Source organism: Panthera uncia, chromosome D1, assembly GCF_023721935.1.
Source record: "Panthera uncia isolate 11264 chromosome D1, Puncia_PCG_1.0, whole genome shotgun sequence".
Lineage (NCBI taxonomy): Eukaryota > Metazoa > Chordata > Mammalia > Carnivora > Felidae > Panthera > Panthera uncia.
This window is the reverse complement of record NC_064808.1, coordinates 88,964,557-88,982,163: the sequence shown is the minus strand read 5'-3', so window position 1 is coordinate 88,982,163 and position 17,607 is coordinate 88,964,557. Positions and strand designations below refer to the sequence as shown.

General features: G+C 52.7%; 2 protein-coding genes across 5 annotated transcripts in view; one reads left to right on the top strand and one right to left on the bottom strand.

Annotated features, from left to right (window-relative positions):
* The first annotated feature begins 1,816 nt into the window (after positions 1-1,816).
* On the top strand, positions 1,817-12,021 carry VSIG10L2 (V-set and immunoglobulin domain containing 10 like 2). Its single transcript, XM_049654716.1, has 12 exons — positions 1,817-2,062; positions 3,744-4,094; positions 4,366-4,641; positions 5,367-5,642; positions 6,228-6,476; positions 7,169-7,429; positions 8,811-9,101; positions 9,771-10,067; positions 10,722-10,844; positions 11,140-11,164; positions 11,297-11,349; positions 11,495-12,021. The coding sequence occupies exons 1-12, from the start codon at positions 1,981-1,983 to the stop codon at positions 11,590-11,592; spliced, it is 2,382 nt and encodes a 793-aa protein (XP_049510673.1). The 5' UTR covers positions 1,817-1,980; the 3' UTR covers positions 11,593-12,021.
* A 1,349-nt stretch (positions 12,022-13,370) lies between these two features.
* The window catches only part of CDON (cell adhesion associated, oncogene regulated), a 101,506-nt gene continuing 97,269 nt past the window's right edge, over positions 13,371-17,607 (bottom strand). For all 4 annotated transcript variants that reach the window (XM_049654690.1, XM_049654693.1, XM_049654689.1 and 1 more), the window contains one exon: positions 13,371-16,513. In XM_049654690.1, coding sequence (XP_049510647.1) covers positions 16,350-16,513 — 164 coding nt within the window. In that variant the 3' untranslated portion in view covers positions 13,371-16,349. The remainder of the gene's footprint in view (positions 16,514-17,607) is intronic.

Here is a 17,607-nt window from a genome sequence, read left to right as displayed (position 1 = left end):
TCTGTTTTGTCTCTTAAAGTCCTCATGTGAGTGAAGTCATATGATTTTTGTCTTTCTCTGACTAATTTCACTTAGCATAATACCAGTTCCATCCAGTTCTATCCACATAGTTGCAAATGGCAAGATTTCATTCTTTTTGATTGCCGAGTAATACTCCATTGTATATATAAACCACATCTTCTTTATCCATTCATCCATCGATGGACATTTGGGCTCTTTCCATACTTTGGCTATTGTTGATAGTGCTGCTATAAACACGGGGGTGCATATGTCCCTTTGAAACAGCACACCTGTATCCCGTGGATAAATGCCTAGTAGTGCAATTGCTGGGTCGTAGGGTAGTTCTGTTTTTAGTTTTTTGAGGAACCTCCATACTGTTTTCCAGAGTGGCTGCACCAGCTTGCATTCCCAACATCTTCTGTGACCTTGATGGCTCTGGGTGAGAAAAGGCTGGCTGCAGGGGTCAATTCCACACGCAGAAGAGGAACTTCTGGCTAACTTCAAGGCCAGCACAAATTCTTGCTGCAAGATCAAATATCCTTTAAGGTTTCCTGATTCACTCTGTCTGGATGCTCATGTTTTCTCTAAAGACAGGGCCTGTGGCCATCTTGAGGCAGACAGCAATGCCAGATCCCAAAGAATTTCTTTTGCTCCCAAAGGAACATTAAGATATTCCCAGTTTGGGGTGGGGGGTGGTCAAGAGGAGTGAGCCATACGGACTGGTCAGTAGTGTCAGGAAAACATGCCGTCCCCGCTTTGTGGGAGCCCGACTCCCAGGGACCCTCCGTCATTCTGTTCAAAGCCCAGTTAGGAGGGAATAGAGGCTCATGACCCAAAGGAGGGCGTGGAAGGACCTTGGCCATGACTGAATGAAAGTGGGACAGGGGTCTGTCCACTAGCCTGGGGCAAGTGAGAAGCCGAGAGTGCCCCGGTGAACACCTCGGAGCCCAGGAGGAGCCTGTGGGGCACTCAGCTCTGACGGCTTCTGTCCCAGCCGAGCCCTGATGAACCTGACACCAGATACCCCATCCCACTGGGGTGCGGGAATCTCACCCTATCCCTCACCCTGCACCAGAAGACCGAAAACGGACCTCATGTCAGGCTGTCTAGCAGAGACAGCTATGCAACAGGAAAGCTGGTCCGTGCTTCATAGATCAGATCCAGCCGGGAGTGTGAAGGACAGCACCAACTACACGCTGGGCGCCTGACCCAAGTATTTGCGTGCCTGTGTACGTGGATAGTTTGATGAACTGTAACCCCCACCCAAGTCAAGAAATAGGACTTTACTAGCACCTGAGAAGCACCCCCCGTATGCGAATAAAAGGTTTTTATCTGATATTCACAATAGCCTTAGAAAAAAGGTGTTATTATCCCACTTTATCTGCGAAGAAACTAAAGCTCAGAGAGGTTTAGAAATTTCCAGAAGTGTCATAGCTCGACAGTCAAACCCTAACTCTGGCGTTGTGTTGGACTCCTGAGCTCCTTCCAGCCCTCTACCAGCTTCTCCCAACAAAACAGGAGGAAAACACAAGGGGGGACGAAAGGCATTCAATGACGTGTTTTGATGTCCTTGTCCCTGAGGTCCGGAGGGCTGCATACGGAGGGGCTTGTGTCGGGCAGGTGCTTGCACTTGATGTGGTTGGGCTGTTTTCAACTTTATGCTCAGTGACTCTCTAACGTTATGCTCTCACTGAAATGGAAATGCCAGGGGAGCTCGGGGCTGTCCCCGAGGTGTGTGCCCCAGCTAGGTCTTGCCCTCCCATCTCTGCATTATGGATGGAGTGAATCATCTGGTAAATAATTCACTTGTCATTGGGACAGTGAGGGTAACAGGAGAGCGGGATGGTGGTGTCGGAAGGCTGAGGTTGGCCACCCGAGCCAGACCCCCAATCCTTCCAGGGCTGGGCTTTGCTCTGGAGAGGGAGCTCCCGAGAGTCAGGCAGGAGCCCCACATGGACAGCCACCCAGGGAGATGAGACCATGGTGCGTCAGAGGGCTCTGCACAAACCGCTCAGTCTCCTGCTGCTGACACCCCTCTGCCTTCTGCATCGAGGGGCCTCGGGTGAGTGATACTCGGACCACCCCTCACGGGGGCCCATTCCCCCCTCACATCCTGTTACTTCTTCCTTTTCTTCTTTGGGATCCCCCTTTTACACTTTTGTGGCCATTCTGCCAAGTCCATCCACTTTGTTCATCTGCTAGGCCTTAACCAGCTCTCCCTGAGCGACCGCTATGTGCCAGGAGTGGGGGAGGCAGGGCCGGAACACCTTCAGAAGCCTGGGGTTATCCTGAGGGCCACTGTCGGGTTATAAGCATGGAGTGACATGGTCAGATCTGGGCTTCCAAACGTTCCCCCCGCCCCCCGCTCTATTTTTTAATTTTTTTAATGTTTATTTATTTTTGAGAGAGACAGATCATGAGCTGGGAGGGGCAGAGAGAGGGGGAGTCACAGGATCCAAAGCAGGCTCCAGGCTCTGAGCTGTCAGCAGAGAGCCGGATGCGAGTCTCGGACTCACAGACCACGAGACCGTGACCTGAGCCAGTCAGATGCTTAACTAACTGAGCCACCCAGGCGCCTCCCCCCCCCCAACATTCCCTTCAAGACAGATGGTTTCCTGGGAGCTGAGAGCATCTGGAGATAGGCTAGGTGAGAGATGCTGGTAGCTGGGGCCACAGCAGTGTCCACAGGGTTGGAAAGAACCAGTTTCTGGGTTGTTTTGCTTCTCGCTCAAGTGAAGAGCAGAATTTGGCCCTTGATCCCTTCCCTCCAGCTCCGTGCCTGTCTTCTCTTCTGGCTGGAGAAGTTGACAGCTGTGGAAAGAGTCTGAGATTGGGAGCCAGGCTCCAATCCCAGCTCTACCACCTGCCATGTGGTTTTAGACCGTGATTTCGTGCTTCAGAGTCTCAGGGGATGCTATTATCGTTACAGGCAAGGTCAGCAGATATTCTGTGCCTTGCTTGTCTTCTGAGGTACTATCATCATCCACACGTGCCAAAGCCCAGCACAGTATCATTATTTGGCCACAGGAGACAGGAGAACATGGGCCTCAGGCAGATGCTGGGGCTCCGTACTAGGTCCTGAGCAGAAAAAAACACCCGTTGACAGCCTTACTCTGTGATGGCTGTTTAATGTCAACTCCCCGATAGACTGAAAGATCCACGAGAACCGGGTTGGGGCGGCTCGTCTGTCCTTGTAACCCTGGTGCCTGGTACAGAGCAGGTACTCTGTAATTAGCAGTTGATGCATGAGTGCTGGATGGGCTGATGGCAGGCTGGGGTCATCTTCCCTTTGCCGTAGTGGGTCTGGAATCCCCCTGGAATCTTTACACAGAGACCCCCACAGCCTCGATTAAACAGTGGCCGTGTAGATCTCCCATCTCGGGCTGATCATCAGACTGACTTCTAGATGCTTGTTAAAAATACAGATTCCTGGGCCCTGATGCCTGGGGATTCTGAGTCGGTGGTCTGAGATGAGGCCCAGGAATATGTATTTTTATCAGTCTTCCATAGTGGTCTGCCGGCACCCGGGGATGGGAACCTCAGCTCCAGTCTGTTCCCTGATCTCAGGCGAGGACTCCCCCAGGCTGCCTGCTCTGGCACGGCCAGACAGGAAACTCCAAAGCTCCCTCAGACGCTGTCGCTTCCCCACTAACTCCAAGGAGGAGAAGAAGGAAGGGCCCGAGGAGGGGAGGGAGGAGAGCCCAGCACAGCCCAGATGTCCTGAATTGCCACTCTGTCCGTAGGGCAGCCCCACTTGACACGCAGAGCCCCTGACGAGGAGGCCGCAGCCATTCAAGGAGTGCGGGGCGGCTCTGTGGAGCTGGCCTGTGGCTCTGGGCCCGCCCCCCTGGTGGTCTTCTGGAGCTTCACTCCCCTGGGCTCCCTGATTCCCCGACCTGTGGCTGTCACCAATGGAGCAGAGTCCAAGGTGGAGGCCGGGGCCTCCGCGCTGGGGGCCGTGAGTCTTTGGAACAGCAGCCTGGTGCTTCAGGAGCTGCGGGAGGGCGCCCGTGGCCACTTCCTGTGCCAGGCCCTGCACGCGGCCGGTGGCCAGCTCCACACCACCTACTCCTACCACACTCTGGCCGTGCTGGGTGAGGAGCCTAGCTGGGACGGGTGACCTGGGTTGCTCTGCATGCTGTTTAGCCTCTATTTGCATGTGCTTCTCATTGCATTGGGCCGGGCCTAGGTTCCACCGGTCCTTGCCTCCGGGGGGGGCGAGAAAACCTGGGGTCCTAGGAAAGGGATGGTCAGGGCCCCATGGGCAGGCCAACCCCCAGCCAGCAAGGGCTGAGCCGTGAGACACAGCCGGGCATGGCCTGGGTCTGCGATAACAAACACAAGGCCTCTCCTTCCCCTGGCCAGTGCCCGTATCAAAGCCTCAGGTGAGACTGAGTGACTCATCCCCAGTGGAGGGGACCTCTGTGGTGGCCACATGTGCATTACGGGAGGGCACAGAGCCTGTGACTTTTGCCTGGAGACATCAGGCACCTCGAGGCCCTGAGGAGGACCTGGTGGAGGTCACAGGGCAACTGCTTCAGCTGGACCCAGTCAACAGGACGCACCTGGGCTGGTACGCGTGCAGTGCCCACAACGCTGTCAACTGGCTGAGCAGTGATGGAAACTTCCTTGATGTCGTCTGTGAGTCAGATCGGTGGGGGTGGGGGGCACGTGGTCTGCACTCTGCCTCCTGCCACACCTCAGGGCCACCAGGAGGGCCACAGCCCTCTGAGAGGCTCCAGAAGGCAAGAACATCAGGGCACTGGGCCCACTGGTACAAAATACAGGTCTAGGACAGGGGTTTTAACCTTTTCAAGCTCGTGGTCCCCTCTTCCCAGGAAAATGGGCATACGTTCAGAGTCACAATTTTACGCATATTTACGGTAAAGGGGATGGCCCACAGAGCCTGCCTTTGGGCTGAACCTGAAGGTCTCTCAGGACCAACTGAACCCTGAGGAAACAGGGAGGAGGGACACAATAGGGAGAGAGGGCAGCAAGTTGGTCCAAGTTGGTCCAAGTTGGACCACGTCAAAGGCCAACGGTCCTAGTCCCAAGAAGCCCCTCCATCCTGGGCAAACTGGGAAGGTTGGCACCCCCCTCCTGCCTAGCCAACTCTTGTCGTACCCCAAACTTGGTCCCTCAGGGAAGCCTCCCACAGCCTAAGGTGATTGCCTCCACGGACCCTGAACACCTACACTGGACGGTGCCTATGGCCCGCAGACTCTGAGCTCCTCGTGGGCCTAGCCCAGTGGTTGACATAGTAGGTCCATAGTACGAGCTTGTTGGATGGTGAGTCAGTGACGATTACACGAGTGAGTCAGGGAATGAAGACTGGAGAGATGTGACGAGTCTTCCTTGCCCCCCAGATGGTCCAGACAATCCTGTGATCACGGTGGAGCCACTGGGCTTGACCGAGGAGGGTTTCTGGGCCGGCGAGGGGGAAGAGGTGACCCTGAGCTGCCGGGCTGCATCCAACCCCCCTTGTCACTACGTGTGGCTCCGCGACCACACTCAGGTCCAAGTGGGGCCCGCCTACACCATCGCCAGCGCCAGCCGCACCCACACAGGCCTGTACACCTGCCTGGCCCACAACAGCCGCCTGGACACCCACAGCCAGACCACCGTCAGGCTCACCATCTACTGTGAGTGTGGGGGAAGGGGCCGCTCAAAGCCAGGACCACCACAGCCCTGTGTTCTGGCAGACTCCAGGCGCCCTGTGGAAAGTGGTGTAGATGTTGTAGGGGAGGGAGGTGTGGGAGTCAGGAGGTGGAGAGCAGGGGGACAGGCTGAGAAAGCTGTGGGAAGGGACAGGGAGAGAGGAAGCCCCTGACCCTATGTCGACCTCATCCCCAAGTGATTCTTCCCACGGCCTTGGAGACTGAACTGAGGCACAGAGAAGGGTAGAGAAATGACCGTGAGGCAAAGCACCCAGTGGCAAAGAAGAGGCAATGGGGAAACTTCCCCTCTGGGGGCTTCCATGGGCCTGTGGGATTCCTCAGGGGCTCTGAACTCTCGCTCACCCCGTCAGCTCCTGCCCCTGACCTGAGAGCGCAGCTCTTTGCTCTCCAGCCCCTCAGAGAAATCGAGTCGTTTCCCTCCCACCCACTTCTCGCTCCTTCTCCTACCCTTGACCCTGTGGCCTCCGGGCCTCTAAACTGGGCCCGGGGGCCACGGTGCCCTGGCAGCGGAGTCTGTCCAGCCCCATCCTCGCCCACTTCTCTGCCCAGATCCCCCTGAGGGGCAGCCCTCCTGTTCTGTGCTCCCCACCCTTGGGGCCGTGACCTTGGTCTGCGCCTGGCCGGGGGGGCTTCCAGCTGCCCGGCTGCGGTGGGAAGGGCCCCGGAAAACTGGCCCTGCTGCTCTCAGCAATGTCACCTGGAGTCGTGGCACCACCCAGCTCCCTAACGGCGGCGTTTTCACCTGTGCCGGCGAGCACCCAGCCCTGGCGCTGCCTGCCCTCTGCAGGATCACGCTGTGTGAGTGGACATAGGACACAGCAGGGCTCGGATGTTCCAGGCAGGGGTGTGGGTGGGAGCCAGGGGAGAGCCTTAGAGGAGCCCTGGGACCTGGGATGCGGCTCCAGATCGCAAACTCCAAGACTTGCCATGTAGCAAGGAGGTGGGCAGCACTCAGCTCTGACTCTTCCTTCCAACCTCCTCTCCACTCCAGCCGGCCGTCCAGCCACACTGCCCTGTCCTCCGCAGTTTGGGCTTGGAGCCCTGTGATGCCTTCCTGTCTCCCAGCCTCCAGGGTCAGCAGGCTGTCATTGACCTTACACCATGCTTCTACTGCCCTATTGCATGTTGGCCTTGAAATGTGCCTTTAGCTTTCTCCCCGCTTTGGAGATTTTTACCCACCCCCCAAGACCAAGTTCAGATGCCATCCTATCTTCAAAGTGCTTCTCCCTATAGCCCCACAAAGTTTGTCTTCCTACCTGTACTCTAGCATTCATCAAATTATATTGTCATTGTTTGCTTGGTGTCTGTTCTCACTATTTCTCTGGTACATGGCCAGCTCTCAATAATGATGAATGAATGAACGAGTTACTGAGTCAATGGAGGAATGAGTGAGTGAGCAATAAATGAAGGAAGGAGGGGTGGGGTGGAGTAGGCCTACCAAGCCCTTCTTCCTCCTGTAGAGCCAGGCTGAGCCATTATTCCCTATCCAGGGGAACCCCTCCGGAGCCCCACCTGCTGGACCACAGCCACAGTTGGAGACCAGTTCATCATGCTGAGCTGTGAGTGGCCTGGAGGCGAGCCCCGTGCCATGCTGAGCTGGCTGGATGGACAGCAGCAACCCCTGGGCACCACTAGCCCCTCACTGGCCATCCACCTCCTGCATACCCAGGACGATCTGGCTGGCCGAGAGTTCACCTGCAGGGGCAGTCACCCACTCAGGGTCCCTGACCCCCACTGCCGGCTCCTGCTGGGTGAGTAGGGGCTGGTGGCTTGGTTCTGGGGCTGAGGTGGGAGAGCAGCCCTTTGGAATCGTGATGAGAGCCTCTGGGGGGGTGTCTGCGCTGGAATGCAAAGTGAGTCAGGAGACTGAGTCACCTCACCTCCCAGAACTCAAGTTGTTTCGATCCATAAAGTCAGGGGGTTTGGTCTGGGTCTGTGTTGCCCAATAAAAATAGGTGAGCCGTATATATAATTTAAAATTTTACATTTAAAAAAAGTACAAAGAAATAAGAGAAACATTTTATGGAACTCAATATATCCAACATATTATTACTTCGATGTTTAATAATAAACAATTATGAATGAGGTATCTTATTCTACTGTCCTCAAAATCCAGTGTATTTACTTACAACCCATCTCAGTGTGGTCTGGCCACCTTTCAAGTGTGCAACAGTCCCGTGTGACCAGGGGCTACCGCTATTGGGCAGCACCCTGTCTAGCCGGTGAGGGAATTCTGTCTCCCTCATTTGCATCAATTTGCATGAGGGAGTCTGTCTCCTTCATTTGCCTGAGGGATTCTGCCTCCCTCATTTGCATCAATTTGCATGAGAGGTGCCTGATTATATTCCTGCCTTGCATTAGTGTTTCAGGTGTCAGAGGTCTCTCTCTTCCTCTCTCACTGCTTCTATTTGTTTCGGTCTGGTTTCCTTCTCTGTCCTCATCTGGCCCTGCCAGTCCTTTTTATTGCCAACTCCGCAAAAAAGAGTTAAAATACTGAAGTGAAAAATGTGAGAAAACACACAGTCACATATAGCAGTTCGCACAAAATGATTTACATCTTGGTCTCCGGGGGCTTGGTGACAGCCTCCCTGGGCTCTCAGAAGGCCCTCATCTGGGAATATTTCCCTCCCTTATTATTCAGTCTTGGGGTTGGAAATTCTATCCTAGGAGATTCACTGACACCTGAAACTCTGGGTCTTTAGGACTCAGTCCATAAAAAGCATCTGCTCTGGGCCCAGCCCAATGCCCTGGGGGTGGGAGCTGGTGGGCTATTAGGGAGGTATTAGGAGGCCCCATGCCAGGTACTAGGAGGAAGCTGGTTAACACAGGGGTGAATAAGGCAGGGGCCCCACCTATAGGAGCTGAGACTAGAGTTGGGGCCTGAAGGCACACTGCTATTATCAAGAAATCTGGAAGCAGATTGTGGTAGGACTCTGGCATAGAACGGGATCCTGGAAGAGGCAGCAGACTGGCCCAAGACAAGCTTCACTGCCAACTCCACTGGCCCCATCTCTCCTCTGTTTCCCCTCCCTATCCCCTCCACTGCTGGCCAGCACCTTACCCCCAAGCCTTCCCACTAGCCCAGGCGCGGGGGACACCTTCCATCCAGCCTTACCCTCTCTGTCCCTGCAGAAGCCCCACAGGTGGCAGTGGCTAAGCCCCAGGTGTCCGTGCTGGAAGGGGGAGAGGCCCGGCTGGGGTGTGCCCTCCTGGGGGGCACGCCACCTGTCCAGCTCCTCTGGCTGGGACCCCGGCGACAGCAAGTGGAAGCTGGCCCTTCTGGATTCATGCTGCACCCTGAGGGGGCCCAGCTCCACCTTAGCATCCGGGACGCTGACCCAGCACGCCACAGGGGCGCCTACCAGTGCGTGGCTCGCAACGCCTTAGGGAACAGCAGTCGGAGCGTCCTGTTGGAGGTCCTGAGTGAGTGAGGGGTAGTGGGTGTTTGCGTGGCAAGGGGCACGGGGAAACCTCCAGCCGTAACCCTGCAGGTGGAAAGACGCAGGAATCCTCTGCTCCAAAATTTAAAAAAAAAAAAAAAAAAAAAAATTAATGTTCATTTTAGAGAGAAAGAGAGAGTGTGAGCGGGGGAGGGGCAGAGAGAGAGGGAGACAGAATCTGAAGGAGGCTCTAGGCTCTGAGCTGTCAGCACAGAGCTTGACGTGGGGCTTGAACTCACGAATCGCGAGATCCTGACCTGAGCCGTCGTCGGACGCCCAACCGACTGAGCCACCCAGGGGCCCCCTCGGCTCCAAAATTTAGACCCGTTAACTCCTCAGGCACAGACAGGCCCTCAAAAGCGCAAACCCAGATGGGCTTATGTGAACGTGAACCTGATGAACCTGATGCGCTCTTGAATAAAGGCCAGCAGCACTCCATGCTGTCAGAATAACGTCCTCAGTTTGTAGGTGACGACACTAGGGCACCATAGACTGAAACTACACAGGACCGATCAGGTCTACAGACCTCAGTGTGGTGCCACACTCCTGGCTCTCTCTCAACAACATTGGAATCAATTTGGGGGCGCAAGCACACCGACATATGTGGCTATAGGTGTGCAGGTGCCGTATGTGTCCCCGCCCTCACCCCCAGGATACCCAGCTCCTCCCAACGTCACCATCAGCCGCCTGACGTACGGGAGACACCGGAGGGAGGTGCAGCTGCAGTGGGCCGTCCGAGGCCCTGGGAACCTGACGGGCTTCCTGGTGCAGCGGAGGGCCAGTGTCCCGAGCCCAGGAGCTGGGGCTTGGGAGACAGCAGCCAGTGACATTGAGCCAGAGAGCAGGGGCCGGAGGCTGGGGGGCCTGGACCCAGGTGTCCGTTACGCCTTCCGCGTCCTGGCCCTGAATCACCACACGGCTGGACATCCCTCTGAGGTGAAGATACCAGGTGCCGGGGCTAGGGCCATGGAGGGACTCACCTTTTCTCCACCAAACCGAGCCCCGCTTCATTTTCCTCCTCACGGGGCCTCCCCTGCTCCTTTCCTCCACCTCCCCCCCACTTGAAGTCCTCTCTCCTGGTCTTTTTCCTCTTCTCCACCCTCCCCTGCGGTAGTCACGGCTGTCTTTCCCATCCCTCCCTGGGAGGCTCCGGAGGCCCCGGGCCTAGGGGTAGGAGCCACAGTTCTGCTTGAATCCGGGGAAATAGGCAAGGGGGAGACACAGGATGCCGGTGATTTGAGAAGGGTAGGGGCCCAACTCTGTGCCTCAGTCTCACCTCCCGGGGCACAGGTGGGCTCTCAGCTTCCTGCTGCTCTGTCTCCGTCCCGGGAACTCCCTTATTTCCTGGTGTCCTTCCCTTTGGCCCCAAGCTCCAAGATAACTGGCCTGTGGCCTTCAGTGCCACAAATGGGGGACTTGGCTGGGGACTCGAAAGCACGCAGAGCACCTCTTTCCTTGGGAAAGGCCTGACTTACAGATTCTCTGGGTCAAGTCTTGCTCTTGATTGCTCACCGCAGGGCATTGCCTGCATGCCGCCCCCTAAGCCATTGTCACGTTTCAGTAGTGGCACCAAAGCCATGTAACCAGCGCTCTCCCCTCCCAGCGGATCCACCCTTCAGCGCCTATCCAGCAGTGCTGGGTGCAGCGGGCACAGGAGTGGTGGTGGCAACGGTGGCCTCTCTACTGGTGTTCCAGTATGCTGCCCGGCACCCGGGGACCGTCCCCTGTGAGTGGAAAGCTGAAGGGCGGGGTTGCTTGAGTCCACAGGTGGCCAGGTCTAGACCTATCCAAGGAGAGACGCAGACTTCCCCTGGGCAAAGAGTCTAGACTCTTCCTTAACTGTAACTTCTCCTCAATGCTAGCGGTTCATCCGGGCTCCAACCCCCAACCCCAGCCATCTGAGGCCATCCCCATCTATGTTCCCCAGTCTCTAATACAGGGCCTACGAAGGAAGGGAGGGCTACTCTCCAGGGACCTGTGGTGGATTGCTCAAGTTAACACCCCTTCTTTTCTTCCTACAGGCCTTGGTCGGTTGCTTGTTCCCATGTGAGTGTAGAACCCTCGTCCTTCTGGGCGGGGCGGGGAAGGGCGGTTGTGTGTTGGGATTTTCCTCTAACTGGAAAGGAAGGCTGGGGAACCGAGGCTGTCACTGACTTCACTCTCGCACTTCACCCTCAGGGAGCAAAATCATCAATATAGGGAGTCGAGGGAAGGCCTTGAGGAACAGGCAGGTAAGCATGCTTCCGTCCCAAGGGCCACTCATGTGTAAGGACAGCAGTCCTGAGTTTCATGCATGAGGCTCAGTCTCTTGTCCTGCGAACAGGCGGGGATGCCCCCGAGGCATCGGTCTCCTCTGCTTGTGTCTGTCCTTGGTAGGCATTGAACCCCCACCCGCCACCCCAGGTGTGGAGCCTGTGCAAGAAGCCACGGATGCTCCAGTTAACGTCACCATCACTGTGACTGCAACCCCATGAGGCCCCAAGGGTTAGGTGCAAATACGCATGGGGACAGGTGGGAGTGGAAAGATCCCTCCGTGTAGTCGGCCCTAGAGCCAAGAAAGCGAAGACCCCAGCTGCCCCACCCCCTTCAACACCCAGCCTTCACAACCAGGACAAGGCTGCCGTGCCTCTGGAGGACTTGCTTCCAAGAGGAGTCCTGGCCCAGCTTGTGGAACCCGGAGGTGGAAGGATGAGGAAGACCCACAATTGGAGAAGAGACCAGGCGGGTGTCCGAGGGCCGGGGAGAAGGATGGTTCTGGGGACGGTGCCTGGCGCTCTGCCGAGCAAGCCAGCTGCTGGCGCACGAAGCCTGTGAACTGAGAAACTGCTAAATAAATCGTACGTGATGCTCTCACCGGTGGAGGCTTGTTTCAGTTGCAACTCCCACAGGGAGAGGCCGGCCCCAGCTTCAGCCGGGTTCTCCTACTGGCGGGAAGCTAGGAGATGGGAAGCAAGACCTGTAGGCAGGCGTGTGCTGCCTTCATTCAACTGTAGCAAGGAAGGTGCCCTTCTGGGAGTTCCTTACTTTCCAGATCTCGAATTCCTCCCCCAGGAACGCAAACTTCGGTTATGGGACCAGCTTAATCAGAGGGGTAGTGGAGCCACGTGCCAATGCCAGGGTCTTTGTCCGTCTCCGACCTTTGGTGCAGGAGTGTCGCGGAGTCTGCAGTGGTCACAGGGACACACAGTCGCTAGACTCCGGGAGTCTGTGCCGACACGACAGAGCAGAGGTATTCCAGATGCGGCTTCTTGCCACCAGGCCCCGGGGGATGCTGGCTGACAGGGGACCTTCCAGAGTCGTACCCTGTCAGCTGCCAGCATGACTCACTGGCTCCAGCGTGCGTGTGCATGTGTCTGAAATCTGGGGGAAACACAAACGAATGCTTGTTCAACTGGGCTACAAGAGTCAGGAGTCAGAGCTGCCTCCGCAGGGGACTCGGATGAGAAGAAACAGCAAGAGAGCCAAGGGATGATCTTGCCAGGAATAAGGAAAGTGGCGCCTGGAAGGAGACAGGAGACGGACAGAAACTTAAGTTGCTTCTCAGGTTCTCACAGACTTAGACTTTATTAGAAATGGGATTTCAAGTTCTCTCAAGGCTCTCAGGACTGGAGCTAAGGTTTAAAGAAGGCTTATTTCAACATGGGGAATAAACTAGAACAAGGCCCCACCCCATGCCAAAGACCCTGCTGGCTCTCTGGTCACCACAGCCCAGACACTTTGACTTGTTAGGGCTGCGCCTTGAGGAGGCGAGCTGTCTACCCAGGAGTTCACACCGATGTAGCTCCAAGTTAATGGTAAACACAGACCACTCTCCTCCCCGCGTTCCTCTCCCTCCCTCCTGTCTTCCTTCCAAAGAGATACTGAGTTCCCCCCCAACCCCCGCAGGCGGTCTGCCTCCTTCCACACAGCTCTTTGGCTCAGGCATTTTCCCAGCCTCCCCATAAAACTCTTGTTGTCCTAGATCCTGTTCCTTCAGGGCCTGTATCTCTTCAGTCAGAACAGGAGGGATTAACTCGCTTGGCTCTGGGGTGCGCACAGGGATTTTCAGGGGAGGACAGGGATGGAGGTTCCAAAGAATTTCAGAGTAAGACATACACCCACCCACCCCCATCACAAGCTATAAGCAGCTTTATACAAACAGGGAGTATCTCAGGATCCCCATTTTCACGTGCTACTCTACAGGAAAGCAGCATTCCCTTTTAATATAAAGTCGTATCAACCAGATAAAACCTGTCAAAGCTACATCACTTAAAATATGTACAGTTCCAAACAGAATATTACAACCTGAAGGAAAATAAAAACACACTTTTCAATATGATACAAAGACATGCATCTCAAAGTCATTGCTGTAAAAGGGCAACACAGGTGGAATTCAATTCTGAAATTAAGCTCTTTGCAGTACTGTATCTGGAATGATCGTTGCGACACAGTCGGCCTGATACAGACGTATCGGTGTTCACAGACTCACTCAACATAAACACAACCCAGAAATGCTTTCCTAAAAGACCACTTCAAAAGGCTGAAAACATTGCAATTTCGCTTACATCCTGTACGGCACCCATCACCAGACTATTGGTACGTGATGGAAAAAAAGGAGATAATGAATCGATACGACAGGAGCGGGGATGTTTTATGCTAAAACAAAGAACCACAGAGAATTCTAAGAGGAGAAGGCACATGAAGAGGCCTGACCAGTGACATGTTCACTAAGCCGAGGGAAGATCACATTCCCTGGCGGGGCGGGGAGGGGGGGGTAGGAAGAGGTGAGGGGTGTCCTGGGGAGAAACGGGGACTCTGGAAAGACCCAGAGCACACAGCTCTGCCCCTGCAGGACCGAGCACAGCTTCTCTGGCTGTGGGGTCAGGGCATCGGAGGCACCATGCGGCAGGGGAGGAGAGCATACAGAACTGGACCGGTTCCATTGAAAGAGGGAACCACATGCTTTTGGAAAGCAGTATGGAAAAAAATGGAAGGAGCCCAGATTACGGCTCCAGATAAACTGGGCTAAAGTTCAGGCTCTGTGGTGGGTGACTGGCTATGTTGCAGATTTGCTGTGAGGGTTACCGAGATAGCAGAGGCCAGCATTGAGCACGGTGCCTGGTCCACCGCAGCTACTCCACAAATGCTAGGGCCATCTCCCACCCTGTGCTATGTCCTCGGACTTTCCGGGGAAGCGACAGCAGGCAGGACGGTTGCTGGTTGACTGTGCAGGTCATACAAGTTCAGAATAACTCAAGGTCAGGGAGAATGCAGAACTCCTGAACAGTAAGGCAACTGTATATATATATATATATATTTATATATTTATATTTATATTTATATTTATGTCTCAATATATAAAGGCATTTTTTTTATAAATAAAATACAATAAAAGGGATAACACTTAAAACAGCGTTACTAATAATATAAATAAAGCAGTCCACAATGAGTTTGCCCTAAAGGTAAAAGTTGTCTCCTCTACCGGGTGGACAAATCCCATATTCAAACTCAATCTTTAAAAGCAGTTTATGACCTAAGGCTCATGCTAATATACCTCTGTTTCCTGAATCAAAATGACTGCCTACGAACATTTACTCCCAGTTTTCTCAAACTCCCTTTGTGACCGCATGGCTGTGAGTTGGTTGGCAAAAAACACAGGGCATGTTTTCATATTCTGTGCACTAGGACTCCGTCCTTTGCTAATCACAGAAGGGATGCAGATATCCCCCTCCAAAGCCAAGTGTATCTACACCACATGAATCATAAATCCAGCATACTATAGGTATGGACATCTGGAATGCAGAATTTGATTCTACAGCACCCCTAATACCGGACCCTGAACTTATATTCACTACATTCCACTCGAAGACATTCTCGCATAGTGACCCAGCTCAAACAACGTATTTCGCTAACAGCTCTATTTATAAAATATATAGACATATGTAAGGGAATATTGATGCATTTACATAAACAGTTGATTAACATAGTATTCTAGTCTATTTCACTGCAATTTTTGGGAAAGAAGTTTTTTTCATTTATGCTGAAACTGTTTGACTCTACATAAAGAGAATCATTTTGTTTTTTTTTCCCCCCAAGGGATGCACAATCCAAAAATAAGCAGTGATCCATTAAAGCTTGACTCAAAAGCTATTAAAATAGCTATTAAATAGTAGTAGTGTTTTTTTGTGAGCTTTTGTTTCTTTTTTTTAGATGTGGAGAAGAAAAGCCTTCCAAAGGCAGCTGCAAATGTCCTCGTCACTCAGAGGGAGCAGTAACTGTGATTTATGAGCTCTGCTAACCGAAGCTTCAGGTGCCTGTTTACAATGACGACATTCTGAAAAAAGTCAGGAAATTTCAGACCATACCCCTTTCCCTCCAAATTAAATCTTTTCTGACATTCACGTCTTCCAAGCATTGCCCATGTTGGAAGCTGGAAAATAATAATTTTCGGGTGGCATGACATCGGGAGCACAATGTGGGTCTTTCTTTTCAAGTCGCCACTTTAAACTTATGTTGTTCCTACTCTCAGAACAGTCAAAAAGAGCCCCACAGTGATGATTTTATAAACCAATCCAATTTTAGGGTAGTGGGACCTGAGGACATTCATTCTTCTCTCTGGCCCTGGTTCCCTCTCTGCAAAATGCAATAACCCCACAGACCTTAACCTCAAACCATGTTCATGACACTTTGTGACTAGTGTCTAGAAAACGGAACATAACTTGTGCCCATGTGCAGACAGTCAACAGGTCCCCTATCACTTCTGTGGAAGGCACTCCTAAAATTCAAAAGAGACCTGCTATTATAAACACTAAGTGACAGCTGAGGGTGATTCCAAATGTTCTCAATAATAATAAACATAGTATCAAAAGCCAGCTTTCCATCTGAAAACTTCGAACAGCCAGATCAGTTCCCTCTCGAGCCGTATCGGCCAAGAGGCTGGATCCTTGCAGGAGAAGCTCTTCTGGTCACTGAGGTTCTCGGAAACATGGAATGATACCACTGCTCTCAGATGATTGAAAACTACGCAAAACTAGGTTTCCTACTGAGGGGGAGTGAGGAATAGGAATTGTTAAGGCATAAATAATAAAAAAGGGCACACAATTTAAGATACATTCATATGACCTTACTACTACAAAAAATAAATAACGATTTTCTCTGATTTGAATGAATGTCCTTCACGCAGTCCATCCCCAGGCCTGTTTTGTGCAGGTGCTGGCTTGAAGTGGGAGCATGACCAGTCGTATGCACATCCTCAGGTTTCTTGGGGTTGCTGAAGGACCCCTGAAGGGCTGTCTAGAGGAATGCCGGGAGGAAACCACGCTGTCTTTTCAGTACAGTCCTTTGACCCATGTGGCAAAATAAGAGGATTCCAACTTAAAATTTTGTTCTCTGTTTCTGAATGGACACAGCTGTCTCCTGAAAAACACAAAGGTTTGGGAGCATTAGGAAATCATAAAGCTGATTTTCACAAAACAGTCTAAAAATATTACTTTGATCAATAAAGAAAGAGTCATGAGCAAGGGTAGAGCCAGTTGTGTTGAGTTCGACTTTGAGAGAGGAAGTAGGTTTCAAAGATCTAAAATAAAGCTGAGCTCTCATGGACAGTTGTACAATTCATCTGAGGGCTAAAAGCAAAAACCCCTTAAAACCCTGCAAATAACCACTTTAAAGAAAGGCTACAGGGGCGCCTGGGTGACTCAGTAGGTTAAGCATCCGACTTCGGCTCAGGTGTGACCTGAGATCTCATGGTTCCTGAGTTCGAGCCCCACGTTGGGCTCTGTGCTGACAGCTCAGAGCCTGGAGCCTGCTTCAGATTCTGTGTCTCCCTCTCTCTCTGCCCCTCCCCTGCTTGCATGGGGTCTCTCTCAAAAATAAACAAACATTCAAAAAAAAAAATTCTTTTTAAAGGAAGGCTACAAAAAAAAAAATAATAAAGAAAGGCTAAAGGGGTGCCTGGTGGCTCCATCAGTTAAGCGTCTGACTCTTGATTTCAGCTCAGATCATGATCTACAGTTTGTGGGTTTGAGCCCCACATAGGGCCCCACACTGATAGCGTGGAGCCTTTTTGAGATATTTTCTCTCTCTCTCTCTCTCTCTCTCTCAATCCCCTCCACCTCAAAACTAAATAAATAAAATATATAAACATTTAAAAAGAAAGAAAGAAAGAAAGAAAGAAAGGAAGGAAGGAAGAAAGAAAGAAAAGAAAGGCTACAACTCCAGAATTAATGCAAATGTAAAAGAGGCCCATGATCACAAAATGCATTGGCCCACAAGTCTACTGTTCAGGTACAAACTGAATCAAAGCCTATTTGGATTTATTCTCCAAAATGTAATGGGATTAACAGCCTGAGCTGAAGGATGTGGATAACAGAATTTCACAGAATTCCCTGTATCGTCAACTTTTTTGAAGTACCCACTAACCCCACCTACTATTTAAGAAATATGTGAGTTGATCACAGAAAAAAGCAACTTCCTTCATATAGGTCTTAAGTAACTGAAGACTAGCTTGA

Excerpts from the sequence above, each read along its gene's own strand:
- VSIG10L2 (XM_049654716.1), top strand. The coding sequence starts at position 1,981 with ATGGTGCGTCAGAGGGCTCTGCACAAACCGCTCAGTCTCCTGCTGCTG. Across the intron at positions 5,643-6,227 it reads CGTCAGGCTCACCATCTACT|ATCCCCCTGAGGGGCAGCCC; the intron begins GTGAGTGTGGGG and ends TTCTCTGCCCAG. Across the intron at positions 11,165-11,296 it reads GGTCGGTTGCTTGTTCCCAT|GGAGCAAAATCATCAATATA; the intron begins GTGAGTGTAGAA and ends CTTCACCCTCAG.